Here is a 17418-nt window from a genome sequence, read left to right as displayed (position 1 = left end):
AATGAATCACTGTAATGCAGCTAGATTTAAGCGAGAGAAGAAAATTGGCTCCTAATTTTTGTTTTCTTAAGAAAACTCCTTCATGAACTGTGTGTGAAAGCAGGTCAGGCGTCTCAGTAATTCTTCCATAATATCCTCAGGAATCATAATGCAAAACCTGCAGAGAGAAAGCAAAGTGTTTTCCTTACATTTTTCATTCTTATGTGATAGATGCAACCCCTCTTATGAAATTGGTTACTTTTCCTTATTAAATCATAGTTTGTTATGAAACACACTTTGCTTGATTTATAGTGTGTGGATATTGTACCTGATGTGGTAGGTGCCCTCCTTTTGTCCATACTGACAACCAGGGCTGGTCAACAAGCCAGTCTCCTCCAGCAACTTTATACAGTAGAATGTATCTGGTTGCATTCCCTCTTCCTGAAAGAAGCAAAAGCATGACTAAATAAAATATTTTGAATGATATACCTTCTTTTGATTATTATTATTGTTGTTGTCTTTTTGTCTGGGGTTAATATTTGGTTGTACGGGATGATAATGTGACCTTTGCTTTCTGAATGGCTTTAGGAGGAAGATTCAGTCTGGGGAATGCAAACGCTCCTCCTTGCACTGGTTGGCAGCAGACACCTGGCAGACTGTTTACAACCTCAGAGACTCTCTTCACATTGTGAACCACTGTGGTCCTGATATTATGTCTCTCCTGCAGAAGACGGGAGGTCAAGGCAAGAACAAGAGAATAATCAAACTGGTGCCTAGAATAACACTCTAAATCTCTTAAGAAAAGCATGCTATTAGACATCTCTGCTCTCACAATATTATAAAGTGGGTATGAGGGATCTCCTGGTTGTGGAGGGTTTATCATCAGATCCAGGGCAATCTGACCCAACACAGGTGCGCAGGAGTCTATCACGAACAATTTGTAGACGTATTTCATGACAGCAGGGTCCAGATTTACCAGCTCCATATATCCACAACGCAAACCACACCTGGTGGGGAAGAAAGGAGTCCTCTTAGTAGACTTTCCAGAGCTTTCAGTCAGACAGAAAATCTACTGCAGCAGTCAAGTCAAACTGAAGGTTCATCACTGACCCTAGAAACAGCAGTCGAGAAAACAGTCTCACCACATTAGCGGATCCAAACCATTCGGGAGCGTTTGGATCCGCTTCAGTTTGCTCAGCTGTCGCGGAACACGTAGATTTCAAGTCATATTTAAATTTTTTGGAGCACCTTAAGGACTTCTTGTCTTGTTGATCTTGTGTTGAGAATGTCAGCTGTTGTTTCAAAGGCCAAGAATGAACTTTCTATCGTCTGTTGTGATTTGCCTAAATCACAACTTAGCCTTTGTCTGCAAGTCTGCAATCTCTGTGATCGCCCAGCGCGAAGTGGCTGATGCACTTCAGATACAAGCCTGAAAACTCACTCTCCCATGAAGCCCTTGGATACTGAATGGAAGGACGCCAGCTCCACTGTGTCGGAAAAAGGAGGGCCCATCTCGGACAAGACCCTCTTGTAAGAGACAAACTCACTCTTTTCCCCATAAATGCACTCCTGATAGACCTGTGGAGGAGAACACACAGCATCGTTGCCATGTTTGTCAGTTTTTGTAAGTTTCTCATTGTGCTTTGATTGATGACAAAACTTAAAAAGACATCCACCTCATCAGCTAGAAGGAAGAGCCTGTTCTCTGAGACAAACCGGATCACCTCTTCCATTGATTTCCTGCTTTGAACATAACCTATAGGCAACACGGCACAAAAACACCCATGTGATATTCTATTAGTTACCAAAATACACCTAGATGAGCTCCATCGTGGTACAATTTTCCTACCTGAGGGATTTCCGGGGTTAATGATGTACAGAGCTACAGGTTTACAGACCCCCTTTGCAGACTCTAGCGCTCGATGCAGCTCCTCCAGCTGCAGCTCCCAGCCCTGCTTCTCACTGAGGTAGTAGGGAATGGCAACTGCTCCCAGCCCAGTCATGGACATAACAGTAGTGCAGTGGCACGGCACCGGGGTCAGCACACCCATTTTTGGTGAACTCTCGCTGTTCACCAGGACTCTGAGAATGTTCTGGCACAATAACAGACAGTGTTAACTTGAAAATGGTGATGGATAAAACATTTTCAGTGTGTGAGTAATACTGACCTCGAGTGACCACTGAGAGCCTGGGCTAATGAATATGTTTTCAGGGTGAGACGGAATCCCACCATCTCGTCTCATTATGAATTCAGACACTCCGTGGACTATTTCTGATATGCCTGCTGTGGCAGTATAAGAACCTGAAAAACAAATGCAGATTCCGATAAAGCACACAGACGGGTACAAAGAGCTGGCACGACACAGACTGATAATGTTATCTCAAAACATGCGCAAATAAAAAGTGTGGTGTCTGGCGTGGCACCAGTAAACATTGGTAGAAATTTAGAAATTCTTTTGTAATTTCAGTGAAGTGACTCTTTACGATGCTCACTGTAAGACCTTACACACAGCCCTTACCTATACTCCCTCCAAGGCATTGCCCAAGCAGCCTCTGAGCCCTCCGTCTGACGTCCACAGGGAGGCTGCTGCTGTTCACAAGCTGAGGATAAATACATGCTGCAAGAACCTGCAAAATAAGAAGGCACGCAGTACGGTTCAGAGATTTTTGGACAAAAGAAGTTGCCTTGACATACAGTGTTAATACAGATCAGACGTCTTTGAAAGTCACAGATTACCTGTCGAACAAATGACAGAGGCTTCACACCCGTCCTTTGCGGGTCGCCCCAGGAGACATCTATTATTCCTTGGTATGGCTTTTTGGCTCCCTGTGGACAGATGGATTTAAAGCAGAAGTTCAAGATATGACAACACAGGTTGGAAAATTGATGTCAATAATTTTTCTTTTTTATTTATTTTTTACCTGTCTGAGCTCTTCCATGATCTGTTTTGCTTGGCTGGCCAGGAATAAAGATTCCAAAGGCTTCATTTTCTTCACATTTGGGCTGATTTCGTACAGGACAGACATCTTTATATGTTCTCTGAACCGAGCTGAGTCATTGGCCAAGTTGCTGTATGTGAAATTATTTGCACAAAGATAGGAGTTCAAGTTAATGGAAAATGGAGGAAAGGAAAATATTTGGCTATTAATAATTAACAGAAAACACTATAAAGGCTGTCTGATGCTGTCAGGATTTCATTTGATTTAATTAACTTACTTGTTAATTAACGGCAACTGAACAAAAATTTAATTCTTTCTTATATATTAACTTTTTCTGAACGTGCATGAAATTAAACGTACCCCAGAAGTACACAGGTTTGATCTAGTCAACAGTTTAGTTACATATTTTCTACATGTAATGAACAAAAATCATAATTAATCAGCTCTCAATCATTGTCCAAGGCTTTAAGTACAGTCCAGTAGGTCTTAACTCCTCTTTGCCAAAGTCTATGAATCAGTTACAGCTTTCTGACAGCAAATTGTAACACTGGCATGGGGCAAAGCTGAGGTCACTCCAGGTCCCCTCAGTGGCCCCAAGCGTTTCGGATGAAAGACGAAACGTCTTCGACAACCTAAAAGAAATCCGACTGCCTTCCAGCACTTTAACTGCCGTGGCCCTGATGACCGACGACCTACATGGACTTTAATCACTTAGTGTGATTTACTGTAATAAGAATAAGTAATCAGAGACGCCAACAATCTCGAAACTGATATTGCATTCCGTATCTGACTACAGTCTTTGGATTTTGGACTTGGGCGACTGGCATAAGCTGGTGTGTGACTGGATCGGGATGGCGTCTCGAGTAGGAGACGATGAGGATGACATGGATTTTGATGACTGGATCAAAAGTCACAGTAGTGAACGAGGAGAGGAACAAGAGCAGGTTAGAGGCAAGCTGGTTTGCAAGGAAAACCAGTAAAACAGGGTTGGAGGAGAGTAGTTCAGGTGAGGGAAGTGCAAGCGCCGCCACTGCGTTATATGTCAGCCATACAGGGACGGATTAAGGGTCGTGTGGGCCGTAAGCATTCGCGGAGCCCCCCCCCCCAAAAAAAAATGGCAAAAACACCAAAAATGATATTGCTGCGGTGTGAAATCCATCAAGAGATCAGGAGATAATCAGCATAATCAGCATGAATTAGCCAGAAGTCAGGCCCCGCTGAATGTAATACAGCAATTAAGTCTCAATATAAAATCTTTTGAAAGGTTAAAGACGAATCCTAATTTTCAGTACCTCATTGAATATAAAAGAATGCGGGCAAAGGCAAGGAGACAGAAATTAATAAAGTTTGGATAATGATAAAAGTGTATGAATGGAATAAAACAGAATATGAATACAAAATTCTAAAAAAAAAAAAAAAAAAAAGCTGTTAAGGATAAAGAGAAGGCAGGGATGCTAGCAAAAATTCAGATAATCTCAGTGATGAGGGGAAAAGAGGGAGGGAAGCCACAATGAGAGAGCATGAAGAACTGCTGCACCATGAGGAAGAAGTTAGTTATCTATTAAACAGACCATTCACAAAAACGGAACCCAACCACGCACCCAAGAAAACAGAGATGTCAGTACCAGGCAAAAACCAGATCTGTTACATAATGAAAAATCACTCCAGCCATTCATTCATTCAACAGTAGACCAGACATTTTGATTGAAATAAAACAGGCATTGTTTAGAATTCAAATGATGGGCATTACAATGATCTTTTTTTATGTATATTAGCACATATAGGAATTAAAGAGAATGGGGAAGCAGATAAGACAACAAAAACAAGGTGTCAGTGGAAAGAAATGCATTGATATCACTGGGAGTATTGGCAAGAGAGAAATGACATATTTATGTTAAATGACATTATTTAACAAAAACTGGCAAAGGTGGCAAAAGCAGTGGGAGGAAGAGAGAAAAGAAAGGCGATTCTATACAGTTCAGGAAAGTTGTTTATAACAGGGAAGCACAAAACAGGGAAATGTGACTACTGTGGAGAAGATGAAACAATAGAACATGTCATTGTTCACTGTCAGAAACATGAGAATACAGAATCTTTAAAAGACGGAGGTACATCTTCATTTGTGAAATATACGATGAAAGGAGTCGAGATATGAATGTTACCAAGCCGTATTTAAGTGTCTTAGAGACAGTCATCTGACTGCGGGAACATAGTTTACTTGTTTATTCATAGCGGATATCATATCATAGTAGATATCACATATCCTGATCCATACTCCACACTAGTTGGTGGCGGTAATGCACAAATTCGTCGTTTGCCAACCGACAATAAAACCCAGAGGAGGACAAGAAGGAGGAAAGAAGAAGAAGACAGTCAGGTTTCTCTACGGACATAAATAAGAGACGTACTGCTGTACTTCCTGTTTTGCTTTTCTTTCGCTCCTTGCCTCCTCGGGTCGGGTCGACATGGAAGAATTTGCGAGACGGGGAGACAACCACAGCCTCTCCGTGAAGAAACGCGGTCTCTTCAAACACTGGTGGAATTTATAAACCAAACAGAAACGACGTGCAGCAGTAACACCTGCTGCGGGGCTTCCGAAACCCTCACTCCGCCTCTGGCGTCCGCGGGACATGGCTCTCAGCTCGGGCGGCTGGGCTCCTCCAGCCCCGGTCCCTGCCTCGTCCCAACAGACTGCATGCGGCGGGCCTGCGCTGTCGGCTTGCTGCAGTACTGTTTTAATGTCGGTGCGGGTTTCGGTGTGCCATTCCGGAATCCGGCCCCTGTGCCTCCCCGGAGCGGGAAGCGAGGCTCTGCGTCTACAGCTTAGCATGGACCCCAGCCGGGCCGGAGAGTTCCGACTGGCGCTGCGAGATACGAGCGGAAACCGCAGTGTGGTGAGATTTCACTCAAACACCTGAGTGTAGAGAGCGTGCTGTTGTTGCCCGCTTTGATATGTTTCATGTGAACGCCTTGCTGAATTACATCTATATGTTATTTCAACATAGGCCGCTACACGCCATTTTATGGAGCCCCAGTAGATTCAGCTCCAGACTTTCAGATTTGTGGATAAAGTCACACGTTTAACTGAATGCGTGCGTATTTGGATGTAAAGACACGCGGCACAACAGATGAGTTGCAGGATCTACTTTAACAGAGATCCGCCAAACGCAGTGAAGTTCACTAACACTTTGCTGTCCTCTTTGATTTGCTCCTTAACTGTATCCATCTGACCATAACTCCATATATACCAGCTCTGTTTAGTTGTAGATACTGTAGCTAAGAGGGTTTTGTTGCATTTTTATTTTCAGCCTTCTCATAACCAAAACATGTTTAATTTTTATTAGAATCAATACATCATCAGGGGAAATCCTGAAACCAGGTGGCGAGATTCTCAGCTGCATTCAGAGTCTCCATGTATTTTCCCTCCTCAGTTGGCAACTCATCAAACAGAGGAACAGCCAGCGTTCAGCTTTCTGTTTGTGAAATGTTGCGTGATAAGCTTATAGTACACGTGCCATCACAGCTGTCACCCCCCTGTGTTGTTGTCTGTTTATACATGGTAATTCAAGCATGGGAGTGAGATGTAGAAACTCCAGGGATTCTCCTAACCAGATAATAGTGAGTCAGTGAAACCTGAAAAATGTTCATTACGTCTTTTAAAAACGGTGGCTTTTGAGACTGCTTTTCAGCTGTGGTTTCTACATTTACATTTGGGGTTGTGAGTAGAGCCTTTCTAAGAGAACAGGAGTGTATTGAGGAATGTAGAATACAGTCGCATTGCATTGCTGCACACTCTCAAAAATTGACCGTTATCAAACCATTTTGTTAACTACGGGAATTGAATTCTGCTGCATTAGTGTGAAAATGTTTCAGGGTTACATTTAACTAAAAAAACCCTTCTGGTTACTGTGAAAAACAAGTTTTTCGGGAAGTTTTGGTATTTTCATCAAGTAATTTTGTGTAGTTGGTAAGAAGCAGTTTCTGCGCCAGTTTCACTTTGTTGCGCTCTCTTTTTGGTTATGAGATGACAGGGAGGACACCTCTCCTCTTTGTTTTCTGACATTTTATTCATTCAATCGGTTAATGGAGCAAATTATGGGCAGTTTAATTCATACTGAAAATTAACTACTCAGCTGCCAAAAGAGGTTCACACTGTTAATTTCAGCTCTAGTTTCCTCAGACAGCGTGGGACTCGTTTCTGGACAAACACGACTTCTTTCTTCTCTTAGCGTCCCTGTCCACATGAGTCCCGACTGTAGACACTCAGGCCTGATTATGCTTGAGGTTGACCTTACATTGCACTGCACTGTTGCCTGTCTCTCTTCATCCCAAGTTTACTCTCAAATCTGTCAAATCAAGTTCTTTGTGTGCCGCCTTTTTAAAAAAAAATCTGTTGGGCTCGGAGTCGACTTTTCATCTTGGCAGAGACTCAAAGTCGGACAGATTTCTCCCCTGACGATTGAGACGATTCTTGATTTGCACGCTTCCCCTTTGAGCCCAGCTTCTTTTGGCTTGTCTGTGTGAGCAGGCAAACTTTTCATACGCAGTCGTATCAGAGTTTATGCACACACACTCTTTGGCAAATCCCTCTTTGCTGCTTTTGTGTACTCACAGCAGACTTCAGTGCCCTGATGTTTCTCTCCATTTCCACAGTGAGCGTTAGAATTACATGTACTGCCAAGCTCACTCGTTTCTCTGTCAGAACGAGAGCTTCACTTGCTTTCCGATATTTAAGAAGATTATTTACTTTTCCTCGGTTTATAATACTTTTACAAAGTGTGTTTTAGCTTGCACCCACTTTTTGTGTTTTATGTTTTTCCATGATCACATGTTCAAATCAAATGTAGTAGTGGATATAAACAATTAAGAAAAGGTTATCAACATTACAATATGTGTTTGCAAAAGTCAAAGGCTTCAATGGGATTTTACTGCTTTTCAAACAAAAGCTACAGTGGAGCTAAAACGTGGTAGATTTGAACATCTGGAACCAGACACAAAGCGATGAACTGTCTTGATGCAAACTACTTAGATCACTCATAAATGTTTTTAGCCATTTTCAGTTAAAAATACCAAACATTCCCGAGTTCCAGAATTTCAAATGTGAAGATTTGCTGCTAAATTAAGTAAATTGAATATCTTGGATTTTAGTCAGTTTGAAGTGGTCACCTTGGGCTCTGAGACATTCTAAAGGACATTTTCACAATTTTGTGATGTTTTATAGACTAAATGACAATCGGTTAATTAAAAAAATGACTTTGTTTTGTTTTTTTTTTGTTAACCCTCAGTTAATTGCAGAGTTTGACCTGCGCTCAGTGCAGTATGAGGTCAAATCCCCACGCTGCCATGAGATGCGTCTCGTTGCTCCGCCCCACGACTGCATCCGCTTCAACTTCCGCTGCGACCGCGAAGCCGAGGAGTGGGCCACGGTGGTGATGTCATCGTTGAGGGAGGCACATCGAGGTCGGTTTGACGACTTTTTTCCCCTCAACCTGCAGCTTGTAAAACTTTTTAAAAAAACTTTTAAAAACTTTGTGTAATTCTGATTTTAAATTACAAGGCCTGCAAATCTGCTTCAGCTGGATGCCCTGTTTTCTCTCTGGTGTGTTTCTTTTTTGTTGTGTAAGAGGGTTTGTCTGGATTGTGCCTGTTTGATAACCTGAACAAACAAATGAAGAGAGGAGCTTCATGGCAGTTGAGACGCACGTCCTTGTACCTGGGACCTTTTTATTGCCTGATATAAAGCCATTAAGTGTTTTAATACGAGGGTGTAATTTCTCCTTTGTCAGACACAATTGCTGCAATAAGTACTTTCAGTACAAATTTTGGATATATTAAGGAACTAACAGAGTAATGGGTGTAAATTAAATATGCAGTCTGTGACCTGCATACTGAGAAACTGAAAGTGAGGGAAAAGGGGTTACTGACATTAATCATGATAATAATTATCAGTCAAGTGCAGCTAGAATAAATACTGAATAATCACTTGATATTGGTATGTGTTGGCAACCATGTGTGTTAAGCACTTTGGTAACACAGTTTCTCATTCCTCCTCCGACAGTTGCAAATTCATGTGAATCTGACGGCAGACACGACAACGCAGCAGCAACAGCGACAGCGACAGCAACACCAGCGGATCAGTGGAGCTCGGCCTCGCTGCCGCTCACCGGTGGGTTTGCCTCTGTTTACTGTCGCACGCTTTGCTCTTTTTCCCTCCACTCAGAACATGTCCTAAATATGTCCCATTTGAGTGCCACCTCCTTTGTTTTTAGAGGAGCTGTGCTTAGAACTCGCCAGGGTGATTAAAGCCGGCGACACGCAAGCGGCTTCGCAGCACGCGTCTGCTCTGGCTCGGCAAAAAGCAGCGCTGACGATCCAGCTGTCTGAAAAGAACTACGCAGACGGAGAGATCAAGTGAGAAATGAAAAGCGTTGGTGGTGTGTTCATGGTCGCTATGACTGACGTGTCTTCCAGGTTTTTGCAGCTCATGATGCCATGTTTGTGTTGCAGTTTATCCGTGGTAGTGGAGGACGTTTCGTCATCCTGTTGCGTCACAGTGAAAGTCTTTCCTTACATGACTGTGGCTGCACTCAAGCAACAGGTCAGAAAATTGTCAGCTTTGCTTACAATTAAATGGTTGTGGTTCGTTTTCGTTGGCTAACTCCCACCACTCTTGTTCCTCAGGTGTTTCTCGAGTATGGTTTCCATCCTCGCGTGCAGCGCTGGGTGATCGGCCAATGTCTGTGCACTGAGCCGAGGTCGCTGGCCTCCTACGGGGTGCAGAAGGACGGTGACACGGCGTACCTGTACCTGATCTCTGCCCGACAGGCACGCATCACCCGCCAGCTGTTCCAGCAGGACTTGGAGAGCGCCCTCCTTGCCCCACCGCTCCCACTAGGCAACGGCCCCACCTCCCAAGACTGGAGGGGTTACAGCACTCTGCCCTCGAGGCTCCCTCACAACAACCAGGGTGAGTTCAACGAATGTACCCGTTCTGTCTATTCATTTTAATTTTGGGACTTTGGATTTAAGCTATAAATTATCAGCTGCTGCTCAGCTTGTGTGCTTGGGTGTTCAGAAACATACTGAAACAGGCACAGGAGAAAAGTGATACACATTAAGTGTCTGGTGAATCTGTGGACTTCATTCAGCTGAAGATGTGCAATCAAATTTTAAATAAGATGGCATAATTTAGGTTTGTGTTAACTTATGTCAACTAAAACGAGCTGCGCTTCCTGCAGTGTAAGAACTGTAGCCAGAAAGTCTTGCGACAACACGTTTTTGTCGTTCCCACAAAGATGTGTAAATCTGTGAAAAATAATTCAAAAGGATTTTCGAGTAAGTTTTCTTTATTTTTGAACTCTCTGTAGTATTGTTTGACATTCTATAAAAACAATCAGTCCTTCCTTCCTACATTGTTCCTCCACTTCAGCTGTGAAGTCAGATGGATCTCATTTCAGATCCAATGTGCTGCATATTGTAAATACTGCTTTTAAACAAGAGAGAGCACACAGCTCTTCAAACTTGTTTTTGTAAACTCCAGGAGGAAGCGACAAACCAGGTGACGCCAGAGATGTCCTCGACATCGAGAATCTGCACCTGAATGACCATACAAACAAAGCCAATAAAACACAGGTATGTTATTAGCTTATACTGTTGTTAACACGGAGCTTTAACTTTAAGGCATGTTTGATTTTAGTGGGGACTTTCTCCTCCTGGAGCCATGCGTTTCTTTGTTCTTTTATAATATATTTGAGGAAAATGTCGGTATTTCCAGTGGTCTCATTTGTCTTGTCTGACTTTGAGTAGATGTTCACATTTGTATAATTAGCCCGATGATCCTCTCAGCAGACGGAGTGGGCTTGTCCCTCATGCACTTTCATCAACAAGCCATCCCGTCCAGGCTGCGAAATCTGTGCTACAGCCAGACCTGACACACACAGCCAGCAGGTACAGCATAAATATCCTTCAGTCGGTGCTTTTGCACAACTTGTAGCATTTTCCCTCCACTGACAGTTACCTCTCTGCCTGTTTTTCTGTCACAAAGGAGAGGGGAAGGAGAGAGGATCGAGGAGAGTCTGGTTTAAGCAGCGGCAGCAGCTGACTGCCCACCGTCGCCGGCTAGTCTCCATGTCACACCCACTTACACACACAATCAAACACACACAGAGTGAGGATGCTATCTGCCATGTACATGTCGACAAAATACTCACACAAAGACTGGCAAGTGCACTGAGAGTCCTCAGCTCGCCGGCTGCTGAAGACGTTTGAAGCACTGTAGCATGACGCAGAGCGGCACTGGCCGAGGCTCCGACGATCAACTGCTGACAGAGAGCATCAGCTTTGACCGTTGATACGGACATGACCATGCCATACTGAGTTTGGCCTGACCTCTTTGTTATTTATTTTACAGGGTGCGTGTGGTGCAAACCACACAGACGGCCTAGTATTTATTTTAGGTGAGAGAGACGCGAGTTCTTTACGTTTGATTGCAGTTGAAGATATTCTAAGTATCCGCAGAGCGAGAGGTGAAGGTGAGGCCTCGTGTGCTGTACCTTCTTCTGTCTGTTAGTATGTCATCTGCTGGTGCCATAAAAAAAAAAAGTTCGAAGCCATGGCTGAGAAAAGACGGTGTGTTTACAGGGTTCTTAAGTGCTTTTTTTAAAAAATAACATTGTATTAAGTGTATTATTTTTGACAAGACTCACTGAGTAATTGTTGTAGTTGTTGTCCAGCAGTTGATCTAATTTTACTCAGTTTCCTCTCAGCTGTGACAGCAACAGAATGGTTTGTTTTCAGTACATAATACTGTAAAAACATGCATCCACTGAATAAACATAACAGAACTAAACAAATATTTATTCTTCTTGCTGGACTTGTGTTTACATAGCAGGTTTTAAGTGCACAGCTTAAAGGAGCACTCCAAAGTTTTTCATCCCAATCTTCACACATGCAGTTGAAAGATCTGTGCGTCATGCTGTGTTCACAAAATGCTCACAGCTCGTAACTATGCGCCTCCATCATCCATTCCACGTTGTGTGAACGCGACATTAATGAGGTACGTTTTTAACCAAAAGAAGCCGGCGTGGTGAAATGTGGGAAATGTAGGTTCAAGCGTTCAATTTTTCCCACATTTTGAATTTCAGCAACCACCTCTTTATAATCTACGACTGTAATTTTTGCTTTATCTGTACACACAAAACCCTTATACAGACCTTAATGTAAAAATACTGAATTGAAGGCATTTTTAAAATCGCATGACTTATTGTCAGGTTAAGTACAGTATAATGCGTGAAACACTAGGAAAAACTTTTCAATCTTTTAATTTGGCATTTATAAATATGAACTCAACATGTTTCAAAGACGGTTACCAAAACAAGTATAAAAATACTGGATGTTGTAATGGCTTGTTCAGATGCAGATGTAGAGACATCGTAACAGAGACGGGCAACAAACCAAACACGTTGTTTCTTCCATTCCGACAGCCGTTCATCCATCAACATCCTGCCCGATCAAACAAGAGCTAAAAAAAAAAAAATTAGTGCAGTTCATCTTCTTTATGTACCTCAAAGAAAATCCCAATGAAACTCCAACATTTTGTAGTTACTTGTGAAAAGACCGTCCCATCTTTCACTTGTTATTTGTTAGATGTACAGTCCAGTGTTTAAAGAACTGAAAACTTAAAGTTGATACTGAACCAACAAAATATCCCCCCCCCCAAAAAATGGAGTCACTGCATTCTTTACAAGTCAACTATAGATAACATCCTCTTTTCCAAACAGTGGATTTAATTGTCGTTCACATTTGCCACAGTGAAGACAAACCTGAGAACACTTCAGAGGGTTTTCCTTCTCATGAAAGCCTTCGGCAGTCCTGTATGGCTGGCATTTATTTCCAGAACAGGATGTTCCAGAATAGCAGCCAGCAAGGATAGACTAGCAGGGCTATGAGTGGGTAAACCAGTGAGCCATACAGGAAGTGGTCCAGGATGCCCTGTGAGATGACCGATAGGTAGAGCAACCAACCCTCCTGGAAGCTGACAGGCATTTCCTGCAGCTCTTGGAAGAAAAAGACAGAAAATAGAAGCGTGCAGGCTGGGCTGAGGATGACCATGATGAAGGCCGATAGAAACCTAATGGGAGAAGAAGAGGAGAGCAGTGAAGTTTGGCTAAACGATGGAAGTACAGGAGTTACGGTGGCCAAAGAGTCTGTGCAGGTGTATTACTTTGGTATGTGGGGTGTGACGAAGGCAGCCACAGGCACCAGGGTGAGAGCCAGGATGAAGCCCAAAGAGAAGTTGATGAGGGCGGTGCAACCAAGCAGCACAGCCAGGTACAGCACAGCTACCAGCTTCAGCACTTTCCAGCCCTGCTCTGTCCCCTCGCCTGACAGGAGCCTGACAAACGTGTCAAACAGAAAATACAAAGAAATTAGCCTTTGTGTATTACATTCCGTTAAGAAAGTCAGCTCAGAAAATATTATCTCTCAACTTGTGATGGCGTCTTTCAGACCAAGAAAATGCACCTTTGAAAGGCATATAGTGAGGAAGAAATTCAATCAAATGTCAAAAATCAGAGCGTAGCTACCTGTGTGTATTATGTGGCAAAGCAAGGCCGGCTGTGTAAACAGCAATAGCTGTCAGGACCACAGCCTCTGTCTCAGACACCGGGAAGTGTTCCACAGCCATTTCCTGAAAGTGGATTGGCAAAGTGTACAAAGCTACTCCAGTCAAATGACTGATCACCAGGGGAGTCAACACCGACAGCACTCCTGGACCGGACATCTGAGAGAGGAAGCAGATTTGATTAAAGTGGGGATTTAACAGACTCATTACAAGTAAACAGTTTAATTTCTGTCCAATTCGATGTAACGTGTCTGTGTCCAACCTGCTCAGCATCAGCGACTCCATCTTCTGTTCTTGGAGGTGGAGTTGCAAGTTGAACCCACAGGTCTAAGGCCTGTATGATAGTCAAGGGCAAATCTGGCAATCGAGGATGCGTGAATTACAGTGTTGCTACAAAAGAAAAACACACTGATCACGTAATCAATAACTTGGGTAGCCTCTGGGTACATCTGAGTACATTCATTAGCTTTTCTGTGTCGTATTTTTAGATTAAACCAAACAGAAATTAGAATAATTGCAAAAGGATACGCGAAGCAGCAGGATGACAGCGAGGAGGCCAAAGGCTGGCATGTAATAACCAATGGAAACAAAGTGAGAGAGGGACGGCATGAGGTAGAAGAAGTAAGACTGGTGAAGGCGCTCGAGGAGGTTATTCAGCTTACGATACATTCCTTCCAGGAGCCTAGAGGACAGACAAATAAAAGAAACAACAAAACCAAAACTTAAGCGTCAACCTACGAAGGTGAGATCTACAAAAAAAGATTAAGTGCATGAAAACTTTAAACTAAAAACACAAAGAAAGGTCAGCAAATTCTTGCTCTGACCTGCCAATAGTGGTGGCTTCAGTCTTGTACTGACGGAAACTGTTGATGCCCTTGATGGTGGCAGCCTCAATGTGGTATCGCAGGAAAAGCCCATGATCCCCCCAAGGACGCCCACTGGCCTGCTTCATCACCATCAGCATCATGGTCTGGACTGAATGGCTGTAGCCCGACACACTGTCCCAGTCATTCCTCTGCAGCTGCAGAAACATTCACAGACGGAAGAAAGAATAAAAACTATCCTATACAAAGACAACCTCGAGTTATCGCACCATTCTGCCCACCAAACACGTGGTAGAAGAGAAAATGTGTCATATTTCTGCTACATTTCATCCCAAGCCTTCACCTTGCCCTGGATGGTACAGAGGACTCCGATCTTCTGACAGAAGGCATAGAAGAGGTTGGCTAAATCCAGGTTTGGAAGCTGGCCGTTGAGGCCTTCCAGTACCAGGTCCAGACTGGTGATGACATCACTGCTGAGCTCGAGGGACAGAGCTGCCTGGATTGAACCACCACGGCCTTGAAGAGGGGACCAATCCATACCTGGATGTACCATTACAGAAGAAAAGTAAACTGAGCAGTTTTTTTATACAGTTTTTTTTTTTACATATCTGCAATGGGGAGAATAATTAAATACTTTTTTGAATAGTATTTGTTGATGTGTTTTGTGACTTGATGTATGCTGGTGATTACCTGTAGTGTTGGTGTGGTGGTAACCCTCCAGCCAGGCCTGCATACCAATCAGATCATGCTCATTGACAAGGAAGATGATGTCTTTGGCCCAGTAAATCTGATCTATTGAGGAACACAGCAGCCATTGAAACAAAAAATGCCACCTCAATGTCATTCAAACGGCCCAGAGGGTTGTGGATTCCACACTCACTCCTGAAGTACTGTGCCAGGCCGAGCAGCAGCCCCACTGCCTGGTTGTTGTTGTCGCCTGGAGAGCAAGGGGCACTCAGCACCAGGGCTTCAGTCCGTGGAGCTCTGGGGGCTCGAAGGATCCCATATACATTTGTGCCTTTAACCATCTGAGAGGAGACAGGATTGAGAAAGATGAAGAGCAGCCACGGAATAAGCATAAAAATACTATAAAAACCAGTTGAGAGCAGAAATGTGAGTGACAAAGTGCCGTTAATACAAACATTTCATAAATCTTCAATCACAAACTCACATATCGTTCTTTGTTTTCATCAGGAAAGGGCAACGTGCGAGAGAACCTCTGGGTAAACACCTCCAGCCCTCGAGCCTGCATGGTCTTCACCAGCCAATCCACTGGCATCCCACTGCAGAAAAACAGCTGGTCACATTAGACTGGAGGAATCAAGCAAATATTATTGGACTTAAAAGTCAAAATAATAGAAACATTTAAAATCGTGTGGAAACACTTAGCATCACACATTCAACAAATTATGTTTACATTTGTTAATTTAAATTCTTAATAAATTAACACAAATGTGCTAATTATAGTCTTAAGTAAGTACACTGAACTCAGCTGTGTAAAATAATTCTCAAATAGCCACAGATTGTTGTTCACAATAACCCATTTCATTTGGCACAGATCAATACAGACCCTCCATGCTCTTGAAAACAAGTCACCATGATCAGATCAGCATTATAAACTGACTTAATCACTCATGTTGCATCTTTCTTATTTGTACCTTTACATTACTTACTCTGCTTTCTTTTTATGAGCTGAAAACTCTCTGGCCGTGGCCAGGGCCCTCTCCCCTGCTGGAAAGCGCTCCTCCACCATGGTAGACCCCATGGCATTCTCTGACATGTATGTCCGCAGAGTGAAAGGCTCAAATGCTAACCCCATGAACCAGGCCACACCAGCCATGTAGCAGACAACACTAAGGTGGAGAGATGGAATAAAAGTGACAAAAATCATTGAAGTTATTAACACAGGGATTTAAAAAAGGCCCTGGTGCATTTCAGATTTCACTTCTGTACATTAGGCTCGATACGACTATTGACTCACCAGATTGGGGCATTAAGGCGGGTTAGCAGATTAATCAAAGCCCGTCTTCTGTTTGGGTCAGACAGCAGTCCCATCTTGTTGTCCGTTGTAACGTACTGGAGCCTGGATACACTGAACCCTGAAGGCAGCAGACGTGCTGTAACTGTAAATACCTATAAACTATACACTTCATATTATACATCAATTAATACTGAGACTGACAGCCGTAAAATTAGACATAATGGGTTTTATCTGTTTCTGTTCGCTGCAAAATATATTTGTGCAGATCATTAAATGGGTTTCCATTCAGCTCGAGTTGTGAAATCACTTTTTGTCACCCATTGTCATCGTACTAACAGCAATGATTAGCTTGCTGCTAGCTAGCTAGCTGTCCGGCGTCGCGAAATGCTAAAGTATTTTACACAGTTGTGCTCAACGAAGGCGATTTTTATGACAGTTGCGTGTTCAGTTTTTTTATATTTCACATAATATGTATGAATGCATACCTCTTTCCGGGGTAAAGCAGGTCACATCCACCTGCAGAGGTGGGGTCTGTTCACTGCAGTGGCGGCTGTTTCAATTTCCTTGTTCTTGTGGGAACACTAAAACGACGGACCGATTTCCGGTCAAGGAAACAAGCTAAAACAAAACAAAACAAAACAGCTGTAAATCGGAATAAAATGAAATGTGATGAAACTTTAAAAAACGCAGCTTTAGTTTTTTTTCTTATTCGTTTTGATTTCAACATTATAATATTTCTCTTTCTCAGCTATTTAAATTGTTAAACCATTCATTTTGTATATTAAAAGCACAATTCGAGTTTTTAAAATGATTAATTACGCATTTTAGATACACAGTTTTAGATTTTAACTCACAGATCCCAAGTCAGAATTTGGTTTCCAATAATTATTTTAAGTTTTATTGCAGTTCGGAAGCAATGCTGATGTACACAAAAATTTACCAGCATCTAAAACATAAATAACTCCACGTCTTTTGTTGTAATTGTTTTTTGTACCTTTTTACGGTTTTACCATTTTGTCTGCATTACAATTAAAGATTATACCTTTAATTACTTTAATACATGATGCAACTAC

The 17418-nt window shown here is 42.7% G+C and overlaps 2 protein-coding genes and 1 pseudogene across 4 annotated transcripts; 1 reads left to right on the top strand and 2 right to left on the bottom strand.

Annotated features, from left to right (window-relative positions):
- Window positions 1-16: 16 nt before the first annotated feature.
- On the bottom strand, window positions 17-11285 carry LOC124069416 (annotated as a pseudogene).
- Window positions 5322-11771, top strand: sharpin (SHANK-associated RH domain interacting protein). Of its 2 annotated transcripts, none has more exons than XM_046408223.1 (9): window positions 5322-5813; window positions 8205-8379; window positions 8978-9085; window positions 9189-9330; window positions 9427-9517; window positions 9601-9886; window positions 10460-10551; window positions 10768-10866; window positions 10964-11771. In XM_046408223.1, the coding sequence occupies exons 1-9, from the start codon at window positions 5550-5552 to the stop codon at window positions 11018-11020; spliced, it is 1314 nt and encodes a 437-aa protein (XP_046264179.1). In that variant the 5' UTR covers window positions 5322-5549; the 3' UTR covers window positions 11021-11771. The 2 variants fall into 2 exon arrangements, with proteins under 2 accessions (XP_046264179.1, XP_046264178.1); XM_046408222.1 differs by having other exon boundaries at window positions 5324-5813; window positions 10765-10866.
- Window positions 11772-12223: 452 nt separating this feature from the next.
- gpaa1 (glycosylphosphatidylinositol anchor attachment 1) lies at window positions 12224-16981 on the bottom strand. Of its 2 annotated transcripts, XR_006845037.1 has the most exons (14): window positions 16831-16981; window positions 16346-16463; window positions 16038-16217; window positions 15536-15647; window positions 15245-15392; window positions 15055-15156; window positions 14708-14904; window positions 14365-14561; window positions 14069-14222; window positions 13803-13874; window positions 13503-13699; window positions 13142-13312; window positions 12741-13048; window positions 12224-12439 (listed from the first exon to the last, which is right to left on the bottom strand). XR_006845037.1 is itself a non-coding variant. In XM_046408220.1 (13 exons), the coding sequence occupies exons 2-13, from the start codon at window positions 16417-16419 to the stop codon at window positions 12805-12807; spliced, it is 1848 nt and encodes a 615-aa protein (XP_046264176.1). In that variant the 5' UTR covers window positions 16420-16463; window positions 16831-16981; the 3' UTR covers window positions 12224-12804. The 2 variants fall into 2 exon arrangements, 1 of the variants encoding a protein (XP_046264176.1); XM_046408220.1 differs by having other exon boundaries at window positions 12224-13048.
- Window positions 16982-17418: the final 437 nt, after the last annotated feature.

Source organism: Scatophagus argus, chromosome 13, assembly GCF_020382885.2.
Source record: "Scatophagus argus isolate fScaArg1 chromosome 13, fScaArg1.pri, whole genome shotgun sequence".
Lineage (NCBI taxonomy): Eukaryota > Metazoa > Chordata > Actinopteri > Scatophagidae > Scatophagus > Scatophagus argus.
The sequence above is the reverse complement of the archived record's forward strand: the minus strand, read 5'-3'. Positions and strand labels throughout refer to the sequence as shown.